Genomic DNA, 24,040 nt, shown 5'->3' on the forward strand with positions numbered 1-24,040 from the left:
TTTAGAAACAAAAGTACACGTCCCGTATTGAGCTAATAAGGGACGCACTTTGTCCCGTAATACAGTGAGAATCAAAAGTAGTCTATAAATGTTAATGGAATTAACGCTTTGTTTGAAAACATAATTCCCAGCCCCTCTCCTGCTTTGTGACCAATGAGCTGACAGCACACTTATGACAATTCGAGTATGACAATTCAGATTACCGCTTATCTCATTGGTCGAGGAAAGGTCGCTTGCGGAGAAAATACCGGAAGACAACAGATGACCACAACAAGAAGCATGGCCAACAGGGAAACAAACGCTGACACTGCGGTGCAAGTCTCGGACGACAGTACACCTAAAGCTGGGCAGACACTGTGCGATTTTTTCAGTCACGTTATTCAGCTCCTGCTCAAACTGCACGATTGACTCACAGGGGTTAGAAGTTTGTAGGTCACGATGCAGGGTCTCACACTATACGGCCCGATGCTCTGATGAGACCTGAGTGCTCACACTGTGCCTCCATAAAATGAAGGTTATAACAGAAATTCTGTCGCTCGCTCTCCCTCTCTGTCTTTCACTCACACAGACACCCCACCACCATCAACTTTGCTAAATTGAAAAACATTGATCAGGCAGCTGTGATTGAGCAGCAGTGTAAATCAAACTATTTTCACGGTTGTTGTGGTCGTGATAATTTTGTGATGCCACATCGAAAAGGCTCGGATGAGCTTTCCAAAGTTCTACAAGTTGTGCCTCCATCGCTTGGGTCCAGATCACACGCCGCACAGCCGTGCTGCTCCATCTTTTTCACCGACGTTTACGTGTTAGCGCGTGAGCGGCTGTGTTGACACCCTCACGACCGATTGATGATCGGGAGCTGGTCGTGAGGTGTTAATCGCTTCTCGTTACCCCACGTATACTACACGATGCACGATGAAGGCCAAAATCGGGCCGATCACCAAATCGGTCGCACGACTCAAAAATCGGCTCAAAATGGGCCAAAAATCGCACAGTGTAAGCCCAGCATTGGAGCAGCAATGTTTGTTCGCTCAGAGAAAGAAAAAAAGGCTGCAAAAGTACAGAGAGGAATGGGAAAAGGAAAACACCTGGCTGGAAAAGTGCACGATAACACCTTTAAAGCGCACTGCACTGTGTGCCGGCGCACTTTTTCCATAGGCATACTTCTAGTGGTGGGCACAAGAAGAACATGAGGGGTGTGAAAGCTCAGGGAACCCTTAACCATTTTTTTGTCCACCAGGCCACGGCAGAAGCAGATATGGTATGTAAACATTGGTTTGTTTTTTTAAACCCTCTGGTTAAGGTTATTATGGGCATGTGCAGTGAATATCAGCGCTATGTGGCCAGAAGTGTGATAATATAATTTATTTTGTGTAATAAACAACTGCAAGGATAGATGATTACAACAAATAGATGACTAATACATAAAAGTAATACATAGATGAATAATGATGATGAGTTAAGATGCGTAATCATGGGAACAAGTGGGTTTACAAACAGGAGCAGCTGATTAGCATTAGAAAAGCTGAAATAATACCTCAACTGAAGCCAATTGTACTATATGCACTATATGTGCACAGTTACAGGAATATTTTTTGTTCTATTGCTTTCTATTAATTTATATAATTTTAAGTTAAGCAGGACAGAGTTCTTTTAAAGAAAGATTTACTTATATTCTCAAAAGTTAAGCATGACAGGCTTCTGTTTAAGAAAGAGACCTGTTTTACTGTGTTAATGTTGTCATTTTGAGCTAAAAATAAATGGCTAAATGATCATTTGTTTCACATGTGTTCATATCACAAAGAATATGCATCTGCTTAAATCAAATTCAAGTCAAATGGTTAAAAAATAATTTCACACACAAAAAAAATAGCTACCACACTGGGAAGGGTGAAGACAACTGGGTTGCCCGGCCCTGGCCACGAGATGTCCCTTATTTATTTTTCAGCGAGTTGGCAACCCTAGAAGAGAGTGAGAATTTCGAGGCCATCCGATCCTCTTAGAGTCACCCTAGCTGTACAGCTAATCTCCTCATAATGAGACTAGGCTTCCAGCTATGTCCAGGTCAGGTTTGGGGTGAATGAAGGTTAGGCTAGCTCATCTGGAAAGTTACTTTTGATACTTTAAAAAAAGAATCACTTCATTACTTGCAAATTGTTACTGTAGTAAGTCATTATTAAAACTAATTTATTGGGAACTGATTTTTCACATTTGAAGGCTTGTTTGTTTACGCTACATATAGAAAATGATAATCTCAGTGTGAAGAAATGTGACCTCTGTAATGACGCACACTCCCCTTTTACGTTTGAATTAAATGCAGCCATATGAGAGGCAAATACAAAAGACATGCAAGCTAGACTGACAAACCATCCCATTGCTTAGTGGAATTAATTGCTTCCAGCAATGAAGCCCACACACTGTGATATCTCTTACCTCCATCTGGAGCAGGTGGGTGAGACGGAGGGAGACAAGTACCTGCAGTTAAACAGCCATTTAGCATTCTGGGATGTAAAGCTCCCACTGTCATGCTGTCATTTAAGACCCCACTGCTTTAAATAATCACTGTCATTTATATCAAATTTATAGTTATTTACCTAAAGTTTTACAAACTGGGTATCTTGGTGCGATATTAGATGTGACCGTACATTTTGGTGCATCATTCAGTCACTTTTTGACACATATTAAATAAATGATGTTTACCTGGTTAGTAAGCTTTCAAACATTCAGTTTTGAACTCACTAATAGCATTTTGGCTGCTGCTACATTGCTTTCCCCCCCTTTTTAATCAGGAGCCGGAGTTCTAAATTATCAGCTGCAACTAGCAAGCTGTTTGGACATTAAGTAATTGAAATTTGCCAATTCCCCCACCCCCAGATCTCTATTACTGTATCTCTCAACAAATTGATTCAGCTAAATCTCATCAATTCTTAAAAAGGAGCCATTCAGTAAAATTATGACATCAAGGGAAAGTAGCTACTTAGTACACTGCAGGCTGCAGTCAAGAACCACTGATGCTAATGTGTAGTTTTTATCATGCTTTAGCATTAGGTAGCTGTGCTAAGTGTGTTAAAAAAATATCCTGAACACAAACATGGTGAAGAAAGCTGGATAGTCTAAATCCACATTTGGTGTTTTGTTCAAAAATAAATGTCTTTATCTCTTTTACAAAGACAGTTGCACTTAGATGGAGAGCGTGGTAGCTAATAGCCTCGCCTAGCATAAATACTACAGTAAGCTATTCCCGATATAAAAACCTGTAAAGACCTCAGTAGGAGATTAGAAACCACTGCTTGCATGATAACCATAGTAAAGGTTTGCAAATAATTTAGCCTACATTTTTAAAGTACTAATCACCTGCTATCAAATTTCAAAGTGACAAATTAATTTGATATTTCTGTAGAGATAAATCAGCCCTGAGTTTTTATACCCAAAAAAAAACAACTTTGCAGCATACAGAAATCTGTGTGTAGACTTATCTGGCATGAAGATTAAGAATGTACCATTTTTGCTGTGTGGCCTCAAAGCACATTAAGTTGAGCTACATTGTGTGTGTGTGTGTGTGTGTGTGTGTGTGTGTGTTAGTATTCTTTTAATGTATTATGGGAGCCATAGCTTCGATTATTTTTAAGACGCTGGTCAGATTACTAAAATTTCAATATGATTCTGTTTTTAGGAATATTATATGCGTGAGTACTTTGTTTCCTCGAAGAGATCGCTCTGTTAGGGTATCAGCTATGAGAAAACAATATTCCCTCTCTGGTTCTATAACTCAACTCCAAGAGGTGGTGAATTATTCAGCAGTGAGCTTCATTTTATAGAGAAGTGGACATATGGAACAAAGTCCTGAAAAGGATTATTTGAGCGCTTTCAAGTAAAATAGCAGCAGAGTGACCCAGATGCATACAGCTATACAAGAATTCATTTTTGGTTTTCATGATGCACAGTTGAAGCAGAACAGTGCCACGCAGCACAAAGTCCAGCCAACTGAGTTTTCTTGTAAAAAAAACAAAACAACAGCAGCCTTAAATTTGGGCCTAAAATTGGGTCAGTGGAACAAAGATTTGACAAAAATTCGTAAGGAAAGTGTTATTTCTTTGTGAATCTGAAGGCTTAACTTTGTGCCTATGATTCACAGCTGGAAGCTCTTCACTGGGTCATCCCATGTTTATTTCATCAAATGCCTCTAACCTGACCAATTTCAGATCATCCTGAAAAAAAAAAAGGGAAAAAAATATGCTTCTTAAAAGGAAAGTTGGATGCCATTATCTTAAAAATTAGTTGGGGTAAAGGTTCTTCAAATGCTTTATGGTATTTGTCTGGTAGCATGGCTCAAACAATTAGTGATGTGTCGATCGCGAACGAAATGGCTCTTAGAGCCGGATCTTTGACGTGAACGACGCGAGCCGACTCCTTATAGCGAGCCGTGGGTTTTTTTTTTCTTTCTCTCACCCTCTCTCTCTCACTTTTTTTCCGCTTCACTCCGCATGCGAGCCTTGTGCTTTGCGCTGGGAAGAGGGGGGAGGGGCGGTAGAGAGGGAGAAAAAGAACCAGGGACAACAACGTCACATTAGAAAGGTATAGTAATCATAAACAACTATTTTCAGTTGCGGATGATAAAGGATTCAGAAAGTTTATTCATGCAGGCCCATATGACAGAGAATGTGCATGTTCTTTTTGTTTTCATATTATAATTTATATTGTATTGTGTTGTGGTTTGCAGTGTTTTGTATTGTTTCACTTTAAATTTGTTTAAAAGGAAAAAGCTGAAAATTTAAATAGTTAAAAGTTGAAATGTAAATAGTTGTTTTTTGTATTATATAATTTATTTATTACATTTTATGAGGAGTGAATAAAGAAAAGTATATTTACTACAGGCCCCTAGAGACAAAGCACGTACCAAGTCCAAAACACATACAAACCTCAAAACACATGCAAATTCCAAAACACGTGAAACCTCCAAAACATGTACAAACTCATCCTGGAGCACACAACGGAAGTGCTCCAGGGTGCTAGGGGCAGTGTTGAGCTTTTGTTACTTAGTTGTTACACAAGCCAGGAAGTACCAACCCCAGTTTTGGTGTGTGGTAGTAACACGTAAATGAACTTTTTTTTTTTTTTCTATTTGAATATATATGAGTGTTTGTGTATAAATAAACAAAGAATACACATATGCTTTCAACTGTGTAATTTAAGTGATCTAGGTAGCTCTGTTTTGGAAGTTCAGTTAACGCTAGCAATGTGCTTTGGAGTTTGCACGTGCTTTTTAGAGTTTATATGTGTTTTGGAGTTTGTACGTGCTTTGTCTCTAGGGGCCACCGTACAAACTCCAAAACTCGCCTTGAGGCGACTGTTGTTGTGATTTGGTGGTATATAAATAAAATTAAATTGAATATATTTATATATAAACATATATAAATAAAACCACATTTTTTACATTAGTAATTCCTTTTGTGCATAATTTTATATTGTTGTTGATAAATTCATTAAAGCAACAAAACAACCTGAAGAGCTGGTTGGGAGTCGAAAGAGCTCTTTCGGTTCTCTAGAAAGAGCCGGAATTCCCATCACCAGTACGGTGGCCGGCAGGCTGAAACGCGCTGGTAGTGATGCGCTGGAAGTACACCGTACTTCCCCTCACAGCGTCAACGACCAGAGCCAGGCTAGTCGGTTAATCCAGATTACTACTACTAATAATAATGATAATAATAATGATAACATTATAATGCTAATTACAATATACTGTAATTAATCATAATTAATGTTATTGTTGTATATATTTAAGAACACTAATTAGAAAATACAAATATATATGAACATAAAAGTATATTTACATATTTTAAGTAATAAAAATACAGAAATGTAGATGAACAACTTTTAACCTGATGTCGCCTGTACCTGTAGCAGGCTGAAAGGAGAGAATTTCTAACATCTGCCCCCTGCTAAACCAGTTGGCGGCTACAAACCAGCTGATCCTCTAATGCAGGAAATGCAAACATGTACATGCAGAGGCGGAGCAAGAAGTGGAATGTATGAGGGAGCAGAGCTGCAGTTGCGTCCTCTTTGTCTCTGAAAGAAGATTCAGCCGAGTCCATCAGGTTTTTCTCAGCAACAGTGGTGAGTCACTCTGTTCATCACAGTCACATTGGTTCAATAGAAATGTCCTCATATAGCCACTGATCTACTGTAGAAACATGGAGCTGCTGTTTGAAAGAGTCTCGCTGTGGCACTGCTCAGGAGAATAAACCTCTGGGTGTCCACAAGTACCTCCTATCTCATATTCCTAACCTGCTTTCCTTGACCTCAATGAAAACACTGAGGTCAAGGAAAAGTTGTTAGGAGATATGATAAGGACTTAGGAAAAGAGAAGAGCTGTGCACTGAGAACTGCAGAAGACTAGAAAACACTGATCTTACTTAAACACCAGTGTTTTATGGAGGTCATAAAAAACAAACAAAAACCTAAGAAAGAGGCTCAGAGTCAGTTTGAGACTGAAAATTGTGCACAGACGTATTTTTGTAGCTGGCCTTAAACCATATGTGTGTAAGAGTTTCACTTTCAGGAGGACATTTAAATGAGTCATATGAACGGGGCTGGCTCTACACTGATACAAGAGGAGGCAACGCCCCTTAAGTCAAGCTTTTAGAAGTTGAGAAAGAACATTTCACTAGCTGGGCCCACATCCTCATTTTAGGTTTGACAGCGTTTTAGTAGTTAAAAGTGAATGCTTTGACATGAATTGAGCTGCGGTTTGGGGAAGACCTCGACGGAGACTGGCGATGGCTCCCGGGCCTGGCAGATCCCCATGTATTAAATAGAAATGAAGAAGTTACAGAATTGAAAACAAGGAGGGAGGGAGGGTGGGGCACGTAAACAACTTGCAGAACTGGAGAACTGGGGGAACCTGATGATATCCGGAAGGAGACGTTAGTGTGCTGCCCAACTTGCATCACGCACATATTTATTATTTTATGGTCCTAAGTGTGAGTGCATACACTCATAAAATGTTTAGTAACTTCAGATCCCTGCAACAAGCCCTGGTCCAGTTTACTTTGGTGATTTGGACTATTCCATTTCACAGCTGTTGTTAATTCTTTTTTTCTTTATCTCCTGTACAGGCCAACGCAATCTATTTGTCTTTTCAGGTTGTAGTTTTACACAACATTTTCAGATCCAATAGAAATAAAATAAGTGTTTCGTAATTCATTCAATTTGTTGTCTTGATTTATAACTGGCATTATTGTTTCATTCTATTATAGAATCTTACAAGAAAGAGGCAAAATTATATTCCATTGTGCTTTATTAGCTGCTTCGGTGAAAAACAAATCAACAATGCAAACAAAACAAAAAAAAACATATCAAAACAACATACTGGAAAACAGTTATTCATCACTTGATTGCGTCAATACAACACTTGAGCACATATATGCGGGACTTTTTGTGGCTGTTTTGATCTCACTCTCTCTCATAACCGAGCAAATCTCGCTGTGGTAGCAGGCTTAAACTCGGTATGACCCAGGTTGATAGAGGGGGCCCAGTCTGGATCGCATTCCAGCATTTTGTAGGCTGGTTTTCCTACAAAACACAACAAACATTAGCTCGCAAAGCCACAGTAAACAAAGCAGCATAGTGCAACGAATTCAATTCAAATCAATATAAGACTTATTTGTAACCTACATCAACAATTATGTTATGATAAATTACGTAATAACTACAACAAAAGACTTACCTTTGTGGAAATGCTTGGAGCAGACTAACATGTGAGCTGGAGTGTTCTGGAACGTTATATTTGGTCTTCGAATGAGTGCAATCCAGGCCATCTGTCGGCTCTTTGTTACTTCGGAAACATGGCTTGAACAATTTTTCTTCAACGACGTAATCCAATTAAAACTGATCTCATTACCTGACGGCTTTCTGTGGCTGTCATGTGACCGGCTATTGCAGTTAATAATACAACAGCTTCTTGCCATTCTTTGTGTTTCTTTTTATCGCTGTGTGACTGTTTTCAGCGATAGTGGCTAGTACCACTTGCCACTCGTACCTACAATCCTTTGCGGCTTTGCCCCGGAAATAATGTCACATTTTCAATCTCTATTCTTTCTCTCACCCCGGTCTGGGGGAAGGGGCGGTAGTTACACTGGCAGCAGCAGTAGCACACAAACAGAGCAGGAGGAAGAGAGGGAAAGAGAGCCAGGGGCAACAACATCGACACATTAGAGAGGTATCATAAGGAAAATGAGTAACGCCAAGAAAAGAAGCAAAATCTGAAACCATTTCAATTTTACAGAGAATGCAAAGGCAGAGTGTAGAGTCTGCAAGAAAAGGATATCACAGAGAGCCAGCTCCACAAACAACCTGCACAGGCACCTGAGAACTGTCCGCCCATCAGTGCAATGGGAAGATCACACACAGACAGCTGAGTGTGATATTAATGAAGGTGCATTTTGTTTCTTTTGGTTTTGCATATTTTAATCTATATTTTATTGTGTTGTGGTTTGCAGTGTTTTGTGTTGTTTCGCTTTAAATTTGTTTAAAAGGAAAAAACTGAAAATTTAAATAGTTAAAAGTTGAATTGTAAACAGTTTGTTTTTGTATTTTATAATTTATATAATATAATTATAATATTTTATAATCTTTTTCATTTTATGTGGAGTGAATAAATAAAAGTATATGTGTTATTTATATAAGATAAGATAAGATAAGATAACCTTTATTAGTCCCACACGTGGGAAATTTGTTTTGTCACAGCAGGAAGTGGACAGTGCAAAAGTTATGACGCAAAAATTAGAATACAATAAGAATAAATACAGTACACAGCTGTACAGAATAGAATAAAATAATATACTATATACAGTAGAATAAAATAGAATAAAAATATACAATAAGATAAAAATAGAATACGAATGCTATATACAACTGAGTAAAAATACAACGATGCCAGAAAAGATTATTGCACTTAGTGTTATTGCACATGTGTGGATGTGTGTGTTTGTTCAGTTAAAGTCTTTGTTGTGGAGTCTGACAGCAGTGGGGAGGAAAGACCTGCGAAATCTCTCCGTCCCACACTGTGGTGCCGCAGTCTCCCACTGAAGGAGCTGCTCAGTGCTGTCACAGTCTGCTGCATGGGGTGGGAGACGTTGTCCAACAGGGATGACAGCTTAGCCGCCATTCTCCTGTCACTCACCACCTCCACTGGGTCCAGAGGGCATCCTAGAACAGAGCTGGCCCTTCGGATCACCCTGTTCAGTCTCTTCCTGTCCCCAGCAGAGATGCTGCCGCCCCAGCAGACCACACCATAAAAGATAGCAGAAGCCACCACAGAGTCATAGAAGGTCTTCAGGAGTGGGCCCTCCACCCCAAACGACCTGAGTCTCCGCAGCAGGTACAGCCTGCTCTGCCCTTTCCTGTAGAGGGCGTCTGAGTTATGAGTCCAGTCCAGTCTGTTGTTCAGATGAACACCAAGGTACCTGTAGCTGTCCACAGCCATATAATAAACATATAATAAACATATATAAATAAAAACACGTTTTTTTTTACATTAGTAATTCATTTTGTGCATAATTTTATATTGTTGTTCATAATAAATTAATTAAAGCAACAAAATAATCTCAAGAACCGCTTGGGAGCCAAAAGAGTCGGCTCTCTAAAAAGAGCCAGAATTCCCACCACTAGTTTGTGCGCAGACTCACACAGCACTCCGCAGAGATTGCTCCCTGCAGCTAAACATCCAATCACTGTTAGTATGCAAATGAGCCAGTGTCAGGTTTCTCAGAGGGCAGGGCAGAGCAAAACAAACAACTTGGATATGGATGAATCTGTAAGGGAAGCAGGAGATTGTTGTTGTAGAGTGGATTGCAGAGAAAGGAGAGTGGAGCTGTTCAGCTGCAAAGAGAGCTCAGTTCCTTGCAAAACAAACAAGCTTAAAACAAGAAAAAAGTTCAAATGTTCTGTTCTGAACCTGCTGTGCTCTACACATTAATTTTAAAATTGTAGGAAAAGACATGGTGATTTCTTTTATTACCATGGCAACCCTTTTTAGTTTTCTTAATATTGGCAATAGCAAGAAATGTTATTGTTATATTTGATATAGGCCATCCAATTAAGGTAAATGTCATGTTTTTAGTTGTCGGAATCTGATGAGAAATATTTTATTTAATTTTTTGTTGTTTTATTTTTCAGTTAACGTAGTCAGGGGGTTTGCGTGCCTCAATGACCTTGTTTCTTTGGAACGCACCTATCTTTTTGACTTCAGGCTGACTCCACATTTCCTCTTCTTATTAGTGCTTCTGTTTCCTTTAGCTCTTTCACATTAAAAGCAAAGCGCAGGCAAACTTTTATTGTGAAGCATTGAGAGGAAATAGTGTTTGTCACAGAGTGAGGAGAGTTTTGTTAGCTGAGCTGTCTCACATACCACCATTTTCATCATGAACAATTGAAACAGGAACAGGAAGTTAAATAAAGGGTGGTGCAACACCATCAGCAAACCTCATCTATCCATTTTCATGACTACTGATCAAATTCAGGCTCCCAGATGATACACGTTGAGAGGCGGGATACACCCTGGACAGGTTGCCAGGCTACTGCGTGTCTAATGCTGCTGAGCAAACTCATCCTGTAAAGTCTCATTTGGACACGCACTAATAAAAATCTGAACAATGCAAAAGACAACAAATGACAATTTCTTAATTGTATATAGTTGAATTTCAAAATATTGCAAACAACATATGTTGAACACTTTTAACATGGATTTCTTAGAAAAAATGAAGAAAATACTTTTTCCTTTCAAATTTCATTCTGAACTGAGCTACTGTGAACAAGTTTACCACTACACCAACAATATCAGTAGACTGTCATCAAAGATGAGGGTGAGGACCCAGGTACTGACAACACAGGGAGACAAACAAAAGGCGGGCCGTTTATTTAGGCAAAATACACAAGACTACAAAAATAAGAAAAACTAATAACTAATGTAAACTGGGAGAAGCTAAACTCAGAGCACCGCACAAGGAAGGCGGAAAAAACTAGAGACTGGGAACATGGGGAAGATGAACAGACAACCTGACAATGAGCAAAGGGAAAGCAAACTGAACACAAAGCATGTGAGACAGGGGACTGTCAAAATAAAACAGGAAGTGGCACACTTCACAGGTGAGACACAGTAACAAGAACCTAAAGACTAATAAAACAAGCGAACAGGAAACACAAATGATTAAACCGGGAAGAGCAAGGAAACAGAACCATGACTAACATCAAAGAATAGAAACCTAACCAGAACATCAAACACTGAATCGCAGACTCCGGACCAATAGATCAATATTCTGGAGTTTCCAAGTTCTACTCAAATTCTACTCAAATTTTAACTGAGAACACGTTTTGTTGTTTTTAGAACATTTGCTGCTGCTTTACTTTGCTCAAGAACGTTATGGTCCAAGAACCATCAGAAAGTAGAAACTCTGCCAATCATGTCTGTTGTGGCCTTGACAAATGGCATCATTCTGGTGATTTCCACATTTTTCACTCTCACCTGGAGGTTTGTTAATTCAGAGGGTTAAAGTGCTTCATCTGCTCATCACAGCAATAACTCAAAACGATTAAAAGACTGACACACTCCTTTTTCTTTCTTCTTAAACATGCAATTAAATTAAAACTTATTTTTCTTTTCCTTCTCCCTCAGAATGGCTGCTGCCAGTAACCTGCAATCTGAAGATCAGTTTCTGTGCTCCATCTGTCTGGATGTGTTCACTGATCCAGTCAGCACACCATGTGGACACAACTTCTGCAAAAACTGCATCACTCAGCACTGGAACACTAATGGCAGACATAAATGTCCTATGTGTAACAGAGTGTTCAAGAGACGACCCGAACTAGACATCAACACTTTGTTCTCTGAGATGGTTGCTCAGTTCAGACGTGAAGCTCAGCAGAAAGCCAGCAGCAGCAGCTCAGAGCAACAAGCTGCTAAACCAGGAGAAGTTCACTGTGACGTCTGTACTGGAACCAGACTGAAGGCCCTGAAGTCCTGCCTGGTGTGTCAGACTTCCTACTGTCAGACTCACCTGGAGCCTCATCTGACAAAGAAAGCTCTGAGAGGACATCAGCTGATTAATGCAGTGGAGAACCTGGAAGACAAGATGTGTAAGAAGCATGAAAAACCTCTGGAGTTGTTCTGTAAGACCGACCAGACATGTGTCTGCATGCTCTGCTCTGTTTTAGAGCACAAGAACCACGAGTTTGTTCCTCTGAGAGAAGAATATGAAGGAAAGAAGGCAGAGCTGGGGAAGACAGAGACTGTGATTCAACAGATGATCCAGAAGAGACAACTGAAAATTCAAGAGATCAAAGAGTCAGTGAAGACGAGTAAAGGTGCTGCAGACAGACAGAAAGCAGAAGGTGTTCAGGTCCTCACTGCTCTGAAGGAGTCTGTTGAGAGACGCCTGAAGGAGCTCAAAAAGGAGATCGAAGACAAACAGGAAACTACAGAGAAACAGGCTGAAGGTCTCATCAAAGATCTGGAACGGGAAGTCTCTGAGCTGATGAAGAGAAGCTTTGAGGTGGAGCAGCTCTTACACTCTGAAGACCACCTCCACCTCCTCCAAAGCTTCTCGTCCCTGAAAGCTGCTCCACCCACCAAGGACTGGACAGAGGTCAGAGTCCATCCACCATCATATGAGGGGACTGTGGTGAGAGCTGTGGCTCAGCTGGAGGAGACACTCAGGAAAGACTTGAAGAAGCTGTTTGAGGCTGAGCTGAAGACGGTCCAGCAGTATGCAGTGGATGTGACTCTGGATCCTGATACAGCGTATCCTAATCTCATCCTGTCTGATGATGGGAAGCAAGTATACTGTGGCGATGTGAGGATGAATGTTCCAGACAACCCAGAGAGATTTTCTGCTTGTGTTTGTGTTTTAGGAGCGCAGAGTTTCTCTTCAGGCAGATTTTACTTTGAGGTTCAGGTTAAAGGAAAGACTGACTGGGACTTGGGAGTGGCCAGAGAGTCGATCAACAGGAAGGGAAATGTTATGCTGAGACCTCAGTATGGTCTCTGGACTGTAGTGCTGAGGAATGGAAATGAATACAGAGCCTGTGCAGGGCCTTCATTCCGTCTCTGTCTTTATTCTGGCCCTGAGAAGGTGGGGGTGTTTGTGGATTATGAGGAGGGTCTGGTCTCCTTTTATGATGTAGGTACTGGAGCTCTGATCTACTCCTTTACTGGCTGCTCCTTCACTCACAAACTCCACCCATACTTCAGTCCCTATCTGAATCAGGGTGGTAACAACTCTTCACCTCTGATCATATGTCCTGTCAGTCAAACTGAGTCGATCAATGACTGATTTTATTTGATGAACTGATTGAAGTAAAGGTGGCACCTGTGTGTTTGGCACACCGTCTACCGCTCTTTCTTATTTGTCTCATTTTATTATTTTTAGCCAACGTTGTGCAAGATGTCAGTTCCACGCTGTCTTATGATCACCTGACGTTATTGAAAACAGGTTCATCCACCAAAGTTTTAGTTCAGCTTGATGAAGCCAGGGTTCTTTGCCTCCCTATCTGGAAGCAATACCATCGTGCCGGTGTTGTGCCATTCCAACGCCACCAGCTACGTGGAAGCGACGCAGGATACGGGGTCCCCGTGGACGTCGCCTCGTTAAGCTGAGAATCTGGATTTCTTACCTTCCCCACGATCTTCACTCCATTCGTCAATCTTTTCCATGACTCCTGGTGCCATCGCTTGCTCTGGACTCTGTGGACTCCTGGTTGGTTCCCGTTGTCGGCTCTATCGAGAGGAGCCCTCTTAAATCCTTCCCGTCGACATCTGCGTTGGCGGGGAGCGGATCAATCAAACCTTTCGACCGGTGGATTGGGTAGTTGCTCCCACAGAAGTCTATGACCCAGCTCCCCTCAGGTTGGGTTTAATAAATGCCAGATCGGTGGCAAACAAAACTTTCATTTTGAAGGATTTCTTTTCTTCCCATGCGTTGGGTTTCCTCCGTCTGACTGAAACTTGGACTTCACCTGGTGAGTTAAGTGCCTTTTCTGCCGGCTGGCTGTGCTTATTTTAGCGCCCCGAGAGCTTCTGGTGGTAGAAGGGGGTTAGCTGTTGTTTTTAAAGCACACTTTGATTTTAGGCAGCTATCCTCACCAACACGCTACACCAGTTTTGGACTTTGTGTGAACTAGTGAACTAAGCCACTCGCCTTCGTTGCTGTATGCGATAGTTTACCGGCCTCCTAGAAATAATAAGGATTTTTAATACGAGTTTTCGGACTTCCTTGCTGACTGTGCATCATGGTACGACCAGATCCTGCTGCTCGGTGATTTTAATTTTCACATCTGTTGCCCAGGGAAGCCACTGGTTAAGAACTTCATGGACTTAGTAAACTCTTTTAATCTTGTTCAGTCTGTTAAAGGTCCCACACATTGGACTTGGTGTTATCTTATGGGTTATCCGTATGTAACTTACATGTCGAGGATGCCTTATTCTCTGACCATATGTCTGTAACGCAGACACTAAAGCGGTTGCGCCACAATGTCATGCTAAAAAGAATGATTCTTTAAAATACAAGGGGGAGCAAGCGAGTCAGATACCAAGGGCACACAGATGAAGCAGGGGATGTTTGGGCCCTCGCACAATATGGCAATAAACAGGGATGATTCTGTCATTGACGTTATTGGGCTCATGGAAATCACTGTATGTGAATACAGGTTTCTGTGTCACTCACAAATACAGGTTAAAGTGCTATCATATAAAGAAGAAGCCATAAGTGAATGGTGCCATTTGCATGCTAATTGTGAATACATTCATTCAAAGTCATCTTAGTGGAAACCAACTTAAGATGATTATTACTTTCAACATTAATTTGAGTGTATAAAGGTAAATCTAGAATATAGAATAGATCGAAAAAAGCTTAATGCACAAATTTTCTGTGTGGTGTTTAAATATTTTCTTGCAAACCTCCTGTTTTTAAAAATGTCTCTTAAACGTTAAATATATAACCACAAGACTTGTTTGATGTGTTTACTACCCTTTTTTCTAGTAAGTTGGTGAGAGTATGTAGACTAGACCATTAGTTGTACCCCCACAAAAACTACAGACTTTTGTCTTCTGTTTTTTCCCATCATTATTAAATAAGCATGCAAAGTTTTACCAGGGTTGATTAATTATTGCATGTGCCTGTCAATAATAATACAGCAGATAATCAGTTAATAAACGGCAATTGCCATAAGGGAATTACACACCTTGATTTATAGTTAATGTTAATGAGTAATGAAGTAGGAAAAATCCATTAAGAAGCTGCTTGGGTCTGTTAGACAATGTTCCAAATTTTATAATTCTGGATAAAGGAAGAGGTAGCTGTAGAAATCTAAGCGCACATCTTTTAAAACATCTGCTCTAAGGATTTTCATCATCCACAAAAGATCTAGGTCAAACTTGTGAATATAGAGCAATGAATGTGTCTCGAAGTGCTTTGTGGGGGCAGAGCTGAGTCTGAGCCCTGTTTGAAATCTCCCAACCTCATTAGGAACTGGCTTGCTTTTGGGGAATCGGGTCTGTTCTCGTGCCTGCCTGTGAGGAGTAAGACTCTAAAGGAGCAGGTTTGGATGCTTCTTTGATGTTCGCATCGAGGGGATTGTGTGTTTCTTGCCAGGAGATTGATCCACTGTGGAAACTCATCTCTTCTGAACTCATTCACAGGAGCAAACACAAGCACAACAATATACCTAAATATCAGAATCTTTTTCAAACCACACAGTTTTATAAGTAGTATCAACAACATATTCTGTGATTATTAATTTGAAAATCCAGGGTGAAGCAGCAGTTTTACATTTTATTTCAGGCTTTGTTGCCTAGTCCCTTAAATTGGCACATTGTAATGTAGCAGTGAACAGTTATCTTGATTAAAATGTAGTGTCTGTTTTGGTAATGACATACTCGCTAACAGCAGGTGTTTCCATCTTGCTGGGATTACAGGCCTAGACTGTGTGCAGGATGGAATTTTTCTCCCTGTTTAGTGTCATAGTGATGAGTCTCAGAGGAAAAGTCTTTGATGGGATAATGAATTCTCTTTATGGATAGTTGTTTGTGCTGGAAATGACCTGCCCATGTAGTGTAGTTCTGTGTTAGAGACGAATGTCGATAGTGACAGGAGCAATCTTGAAGCAATGAAAAAGGATGAAAGTAGATGGCTTTTTTCCCCTTGCAAACCCAGTTATTTTAAAGAGGGGTGCAGACTAGTTTATTTCAGGTTTTAGGACATGGTAATAGCTCATGTGGTTCATAAGTCTTAAAAGTGTTAAAAACTGAGCATTAATAAAACTAAACTGATAACAATCTTTCTTTACTCTTCATTTAGATTCGCCTCATGGTGCTTTGAATGCACATCTTTTCGGTCTCTCTTGCAAAGATTTACTGTTATAACCATGGCAAAAGTCCTTGAGTTTAATGGTTGTTCAAAGTCAATTTCAGAGCTAAAGAAGATAACCTCAGTGCTTCATCAATCTCTCATCTCCTGGCAGCAGTCTTCATGCTATATCTGAATGAGTAAGCAACACCTTAACAATCCTCCCTGCTGCCATCCATCCATCTGTAAATGAGGGAAGCACCTGTTATTCTAAAATTAGTAACAGTGAAATGACTAGCTAAAAGTGCATGGAAACCTGTCTTTTGCGTACGAATGGTTGAAAAATGTGCCGTCTAGCAGAGTGAGAGATCGGTAGGCTGATTTCGATGTGTGAAATAAAAAACCTGTTTGTTACAGCTTGCTGGAGGTTTTAAAGACCTTAATGGCGTCATCAAGTGGGATAGGTGCAAACTGACAAGTAAATTTATATTTCTTAGTGTGTCAGCTAAAGTCAGCTTATAGTAGTCTCCCCAGATATATTAACCTTATATTGATTAAAAATCAGAATAGTGTACTTACTACCTGTTTGTGCTCTTAAAGCTTTTCAACAAGTTCAAATTTTGTCTACATGATTTTTTATTATTATAATTTTTAATATGTTAATGTGTTTATAAAGGTTAACAGTGCACATGAAATACTGGAGCTTTTACATCAGACACTTAATGTGCAGAGTACAACATGGTTTTTAAACTTTCAGGGTTACATGTCTATGTCAGGTGACATGATCTTAGCATGCTATTAGCTCCTCTTGTGCATTTTTGCTTTTTTTGCAACAATGTCTCCAGTCTGTTTGTAGTTCAGATCAAGCACTCTTTTAAAATAAGTGTTTAAAATTGCTTTTTCTCTGAAGCAATATTTCCACGAAAGGTGTCCAAGTAGATCAAGCACTCACAGCATCTATACCTAACAAAAGTTTTTTCTCATTTCCTTTAAAGATTAGTATAAGATTAGAGCCTGACCCAGTCTTGGTTCTAAAGATAATGTCTCATATCATCATATCATAGTCATATCATTTTTTAAAAACTGACAGTGCCTCAAAGTCTCAGTAATTAACATGTTGAAAGGAAACAGGAATATCAGTCTCAATTTTATGAAACAAGCTGTTTCTCTTTTTTTAAGCAAAAAAAAGCACCTGTAAGTATAACGTATTATTTATACTCCATACTTGATTTATAAACACCTATACATTTTTGATGGTGTCATCTCAGAAGTCCAGAAGGATATATAAACCTACACTCAGAAAAATAAAGGTGCCAACTGGAACCAAAAGTGGTTCTTTAGACTGATGCCATAGAAGAACCTTTTTTGGTGCCACAAAGAACCTTTCAAACAATGGTTCTTTGAAGAACCATTTCTTTCAGTGGTTCATTGAAGAACCTTTAAAAGGTGCCCCAAAGAACCATCAAGAAATGGTTCTTTGGGGCACCTTTAATGGTTTTTCCAAAGAACCTTTTTAAAAATGGTTCTTTAAAGAACCATTTTTAAAAAGGTCCTTCAAATGGTTCTTTAAAAGAACCATTTTAAAGAACCTTTTTTGAGTGGTTCTTTAAAAAAACCATTTTAAATCTTTCAAAATAAAATGCATCATAAATTGAATTTGAGTAGGGTAAAATAAATACGAGCACAGCAAAGACATATTAATGGTTTATTGTCATTTTGTAGTATACCAAAAGACAAAAAGGCATTTTAACCCTCAGCACAACATCACTACTAATACATGTCACATATTAGTGTTTTAAACAGTAATAATTAAATATATTGGCTATACTATAAATAAATATATATAAATACTATAGCTACAGATAACACAACAATACATGTATTGTTTAATTAATAAAACATCAGAAAGTGATAAAACACATTAGAAATAGCAATAGCTTCATAACAGACCAATAAATCAACACATTTTCATCAGCAGATGTTTGCATGTTCAGTAAAAACATTTCAACAACAAGTTTATGATTAAAATGATCAATGAACTTCAGCCTTACGCTATGTAATGTACGTTTCATGTTGTACTCATGGTCCTTTGTTAGTCCAGTTTAGGACAATGTCTCTGACGTATGTTTCATATCAAATATATGTCATATCAAAACAAGCCCACACCTGCAGTTGTTTCAGTTTTTCACTGGTGTTTCCTGTCAGCTGGTCAACCTCACTCAGGCGGACATCCATATCAGCCAACCAAACGACAAGTTCCTCCCTTTGTGCTTCAAACCCCTCCCACTCTGAAACAAGGAGCTGAAAGAGAGAGAAAAGAGTCAATTATAAAGAAGAGAGAAAAGTGAAACCCTCCTCAGAAGGTCTGACTCGCATACCTGCAGTTGACCTGTGATGGACTCCAGTTTGGCGTTCACGTCATCCCTCGTCGATGCCAACAGCCGAGTCTGCAGGGTGCCCTGGAAGAGCTGAGTTAATGTTCGACTCCTCCTGGTCAGGCTCTCCAGCTGGATGACCCGAGGTCTCCCCTCTCGCCGCTGCCTCTGAACACACAAACACAAATTGCATCTGAAGCAGGAGGTGCAGATTTTTTTTTGCTATTCTTTTCTAAATCCAGGCTAGATCACGTGGAGGTATTTGGAAAACTGTTTTGGCCAGTGGACGACTGTTGTCTTGCAGAAAGTCAAATCAATCAAACATATGCGATACACAATCAATTCACAAGAACACATTGTAAAAAATAAGTCCAGTTCTTGCCTGATTTCAAGTGAAATCTGCATCAAAACAGGGTAAAATGAGTGTTTGCAGCAAATGTGAGCACAAAGCCTCACTTTGTAAAAGCCTGCTATTACAGTTCTCCTCTATGCAGACGACTTTCCTGTTTTCAAGGCACAACTTGGATCTGCTGTACGAATCTTATGGATACACACTAAATGAAACAAAAGTGTGCATGACTCCAGATTCTGATCCCTCATCCTAATATGGTCCCAACATAGCAACAGCAATAAAGCAGATGCTGAGGCTAAAAAAATACAAAGTCCATAAACCAATGGCTGACATGGGTTTTATCATAAGGGTGATAAATATACAGATTTCAGTCTGTCTTAGAGATTTGATGTTCATTTACCTGCAGATGCACTATACGTACCTGCTCCATGGTTTTTCACAACATTTTGCACATCACTATTTAATACAGGAAGTACGTGAAATCAAACAAGTCATCTCTCTTTGTGAGAGGACCATATTAATGAAACCAACCTCAATGACATCATAGGGATCCCTAAAGATGCTCCTGCTGCTTCTCTTCCTCCTCATCCAACGCTTCCTTCTCCTTGTCCTCAACTTCCATCCAATTGTAATTCAATCTAATTGTGTTTCTGCTAGTGCTGTCAAAATTATCGCGTTAATTGTTAAGATCAACGCGAAATGTTTAATGCATTAAAAAAAATTTAACGCTGATTTTGTTTTTTTATTAATTTCCTGTAATCTAAGACCTTTAAATTCATGAGCACCTCTGGAGGAGGGGGCAACAGTGTGCTATGCTGGCGTTTGGCCTGACAGAAATGATTAGAAGAAGAAGAAGAAGAAGAAGAAGAAGAAGAAGAAGAAGAAGAAGTGACACCATGCTACTATCTAGCTAACACTAGCTAACACACGCAAGCATGGACGAGGGCGGACTTTTGGGTGGAAAGTTTCTCTTTAAGAAGTTGCCTGATGGCTTGTTGGACAAAACGAGAGTAAGATGCACAATTTGCAACGCTGAATTCAAGTACCACAGAAGCAGTTCATCACTGGCGTATCACCTGAGAGCAAAACACCCAACTGAATCCACCTCTACGGGACCTCGCCAGTCTACGCTTCAGGAGTATGGTGCTTGTGGACGAATAACAAAAAATGTGAGAGAAAAGGTAACCAATTCCTTGGTTGTTTGGATAGCTAAAAACTGCCGACCAGTTAGCATAGTAGAAGATGATGGACTGAGAGAAGTCATTCGTGCTGCATCAGGAGATGAGTGTTACAATCTGCCCTCGAGAGGAACCATTGTGTCGAGACTGCACACTTTGTATGGGGACCAGAGGGCTCAGCAGTCCAGCAAGCTTGTGCAAGTAAGGAATGTCGCTCTCACCGGAGACCACTGGACTTCGGTGAACAACGATAATTACTTAAAATATAAAGAATAAAAAAATGTAATTGGAGCCAGGCTATTAATAAAGTAATTGAGATTAATCGCAATTAATAACAGAAAATTGTGAGATTAGTTAGTTAATTTTTTTTAATCTATTGACAGCACTAGTTTCTGCCCCTCCTCTTCCTCATTTTGTTGGAGCTGTGAACACAGTTAATGTGAATCTGGATTAATTTGTGCAAACAAGAAAAATCTACAGCTTTTTGGTCAGAGTGATTGAGAGTGGTCTTGTGATTTAAGCTGGGTAGAGTAGATTTATGTGTTGATGCTACCTGCTTCAGCTCTGGCTGCTGAGTGATATTTACACCCTGGCTGGATTACAAACTTTAACCATGTGCTGAACTTTGGCCCAGCGTTGATACCTCTTGTTAGTATAACGACCTCTTCTTAGCTTTTATGTATGATGTATGATGGTGGATAAATGAAATATACAAAAAAATTTAACTATATTACAAAAGAACATCTATCTTGGAAACATCAAATGACCGGAGCATAACTTGTCAACTAGTCCGAAACTAAGTTATGCAGGAACAGTCAAAGACACACCTTCTCATGTTTGAAAGGTTCTTTGTGGCACCAAAAAAGGTTCTTCTATGGCATCAGTCTAAAGAACCACTTTCTATTCATTTCTATATAATTCGATTAGACAATGAAGAGTTATCTAATCTAATTATTCATTCAAAACACTTATGCATAGCTGTATTTTATACAGCTCATACAGAATTCAAAGTACAGGTTCATGTGAGTATTTAATGTACAGCTCATATCTACAGAATTTCAGAGTTTCTAGAGCAGACACAGAGCTCACGCCACAACAGGCTTCAGGCGCCATTTTGGTGACTTTAACAATATATTAAATTTTAATTTAGGTCTAGCTGACATTAGGTTATGTACGCAGCACGCAATTGAACCACATATTTTAGAAGCCAAAGGTTCAAATTAGCTGGGAGCACCTTCACTTAATTATAACAGTGGTTTTGTTAGGAAAACAGTTTCTGTATACCGGATACTAAATTGCGCTGACCTCAACGGCTAACGTATCTAGCTAATCGCTACTGTTAGCACAACATTAACAGCAAGCTACAAGGACGAGTAACAAAAACAAAACAGTAATAAGGTTTTAATGAAAATGTTTTACCTTTTCTAACAGTCCCAGAATCCAGAGCTTCAAAGTCCAGCAGGTACTGAAGACTGTTATCCGTTTCGCTGTCACCGTCCGTGAGTTTTTTTTCCCGAAAGGTCAAGGCCCGCCGCTCGCACACTCTGTCTGCGCATGCGCATCCCAACGACTGACCCCCTCCGTCCGCTCCCGGAAGGTTATAGTATGACGTTTTCTGACGTCACTCTCTCTCCCTGTCATTTATTTGGCTCGAAACACATATTAACAAATTGCTCAGTGATGAACAACTACTCAGATCATTTACCTAAGCTGTGCTTTGTCAAAACGAAGTGTGTGTTCATTACACTGACATTCTGTTCTGCAATTGTTATTTACTTGTATCTTATAATTTGACTTTACATACTGCTGGGTGGTTTGTAAAGTTTACAATAACTAATATTATCATTATGCTATATTTTCAAAAATATATAATAATCTCAAAAGTAATGCCTTGGAGTAGAAAATAGTAATGCTTTATTAAAATTTAAAACTAAAGTACAGTATTTGAATGTGTGTATTGTGTCTACTGTTTGTTAACTCACCATATTCATAATGTGTTTGTGGGGTTAGGGGTGTGTGTGTGTGTGTGTGGGGGGGGGGTTTAGGGTCTTTAGGCTTTGGCCCCCACCCCTGCCACCAGTATATTTTTAAGCAAATATTTCTAACTTTTATTTGAATATTCAGTTTCCTACCATCTTCTCTTAAAGGGTAATTGCCAGGTAACCCGCCCTCCCCCTTCGCACACACATGCACACAAAGAAAACACAGTATAATTCACAGCCTCGTTATAGTGAATAAATATTTATGCCATTTACACCATCAAACTTAAATTGCTAAGGATGAAGAACCTTTTGTTCTTTAAAGAACCATTTGTAATAGCTGAAGAACCATCCACAAAATAAAAAGGTTCTTTGACGTATGATGGTTCTTTAAAGAACCATGAAGCCATCTGAAGAACCATTTAAGAACCATAATTTTTCTGAGTGTATAGTAATGGCTTTGTCTCACATCCACATATTGGTCTTGATTTTAGTGATTAGTTCCTGTGACCTTTGAAAGCCTTGTACTATATTGCACAAAGGCACAAAAGGGCTATTGCACTATTGTATATCATATTCTTTAGAATCTTTATAATACTGAACAGTTAATCCTGAGTGAAATAATGACACTTTTAGTTCCTGTATAAGAGGTGATCACTCTGAGTTTATAAAATAGGCTAGAGTTTGACAAGATTTGCCTTGTTTACTGTGTTCATTGACGCAGGTCACTCTTGTTTTTGTCCACATTACAAGGTTCAGACTAAAATCTTGGATGGGTTGCCATGAAATTTGGGGGAGATGGCTACACAGTTTGTTTTTTCAATTTTTAAATTCAATTCAATTTTATTTATATAGCGCCAAATCACAATGGGTAGACCCTACAATAATACATACTGAGAAAAAACCCAACAATCATATGACCCCCTATGGTCAAGCACTTTGGCGACAGTGGGAAGGAAAAACGTCCTTTTAACAGGAAGAAACCTCCAGCAGAACCAGGCTCAGGGAGGGGTGGGACCATCTGCTGCGACCAGTTGGGGTGAGAGAAGAAAGACAGGATGAAAGACATGCTGAGGAAGAGAGACAGAGATTAATAACAAGTATGATTCAGCAGAGAGGCCTATTAACAGACGTTCAGTGAGAAAGGTGACTGGAAAGGAAAAACTCAATGCATCATGGGAATCACCCGGCCGCCTACACCTATAGCAGCATAACTAAGGGAAGATTCAGGGTCACCTGGTCCAGCCCTAACTATATGCTTCAGCAAAAAGGAAAGTTTTAAGCCTAATCTTAAAAGTAGAGATAGTGTCTGTCTCCCGAATCCAAACTGGAAGCTGTTTCCACAGAAGAGGGGCCTGAAAACTGAAGGCTCTCCCTCCCATTCTACTTTTAAATACTCTGGGAACAACAAGCAAGCGTGCAGTGCGAGAGCGAAGTGCTCTAATGGGGTGAAGTTTAGAATAATATATGTGCTATATATGTGTCAGGCCAGTAAAGCAGCAATTTATTTCATATGCAAGTGATAAGAGCTGGGTCTCCAGCTATGACCTTAGGCATAATAGCAATTTTCAGGGGAAGTGTCAGTAAGTAGCCAAGCCTGAAGGCAGTGCATCAGGTGAGAAGTTTAATGGTGTTGTGCTAAGTTGGAGCCTTCCGAGCCGAAAAGTGAAGCATGAAGACGCTTTGATTGAAAAGTGAGCCGACACAAACATGGCAGCTGTCTGCTGCCGCCTGCTCTCACCTCCGCTCATCAGAGTCACTGAACCAGACCTCTCCACACTATTTGTGGTGCCGCTGCCTTTTGGAACATTTTATTCAA

At 39.7% G+C, this 24,040-nt stretch overlaps 2 protein-coding genes across 4 annotated transcripts; one reads left to right on the forward strand and one right to left on the reverse strand.

The window, feature by feature from the left end:
- Window positions 1-17,637, forward strand: LOC308388875 (E3 ubiquitin-protein ligase TRIM21-like). Of its 2 annotated transcripts, none has more exons than XM_080869832.1 (2): window positions 1-1,261; window positions 11,672-17,637. In XM_080869832.1, the coding sequence occupies exon 2, from the start codon at window positions 11,673-11,675 to the stop codon at window positions 13,326-13,328; it is 1,656 nt and encodes a 551-aa protein (XP_080725958.1). In that variant the 5' UTR covers window positions 1-1,261; window position 11,672; the 3' UTR covers window positions 13,329-17,637. The 2 variants fall into 2 exon arrangements, with proteins under 2 accessions (XP_080725958.1, XP_080725957.1); XM_080869831.1 differs by lacking the exon at window positions 1-1,261 and adding an exon at window positions 5,986-6,114.
- A 400-nt stretch (window positions 17,638-18,037) lies between these two features.
- On the reverse strand, window positions 18,038-22,127 carry LOC308388520 (uncharacterized protein). 2 transcript variants are annotated; one of them, XR_013970113.1, is made up of 3 exons: window positions 21,662-22,127; window positions 18,716-18,880; window positions 18,038-18,638 (listed from the first exon to the last, which is right to left on the reverse strand). XR_013970113.1 is itself a non-coding variant. In XM_080869293.1 (3 exons), exons 1-3 carry the CDS (start codon window positions 19,650-19,652, stop codon window positions 18,471-18,473), a joined length of 390 nt encoding a protein of 129 aa, XP_080725419.1. In that variant the 5' UTR covers window positions 19,653-20,646; the 3' UTR covers window positions 18,038-18,470. The 2 variants fall into 2 exon arrangements, 1 of the variants encoding a protein (XP_080725419.1); XM_080869293.1 differs by lacking the exon at window positions 21,662-22,127 and adding an exon at window positions 19,596-20,646.
- Between the last annotated feature and the right edge of the window lie 1,913 nt (window positions 22,128-24,040).

This window comes from Rhamphochromis sp. 'chilingali' (assembly GCF_963969265.1).
Source record: "Rhamphochromis sp. 'chilingali' genome assembly, chromosome: 20".
Classification (NCBI taxonomy): Eukaryota; Metazoa; Chordata; class Actinopteri; order Cichliformes; family Cichlidae; genus Rhamphochromis; species Rhamphochromis sp. 'chilingali'.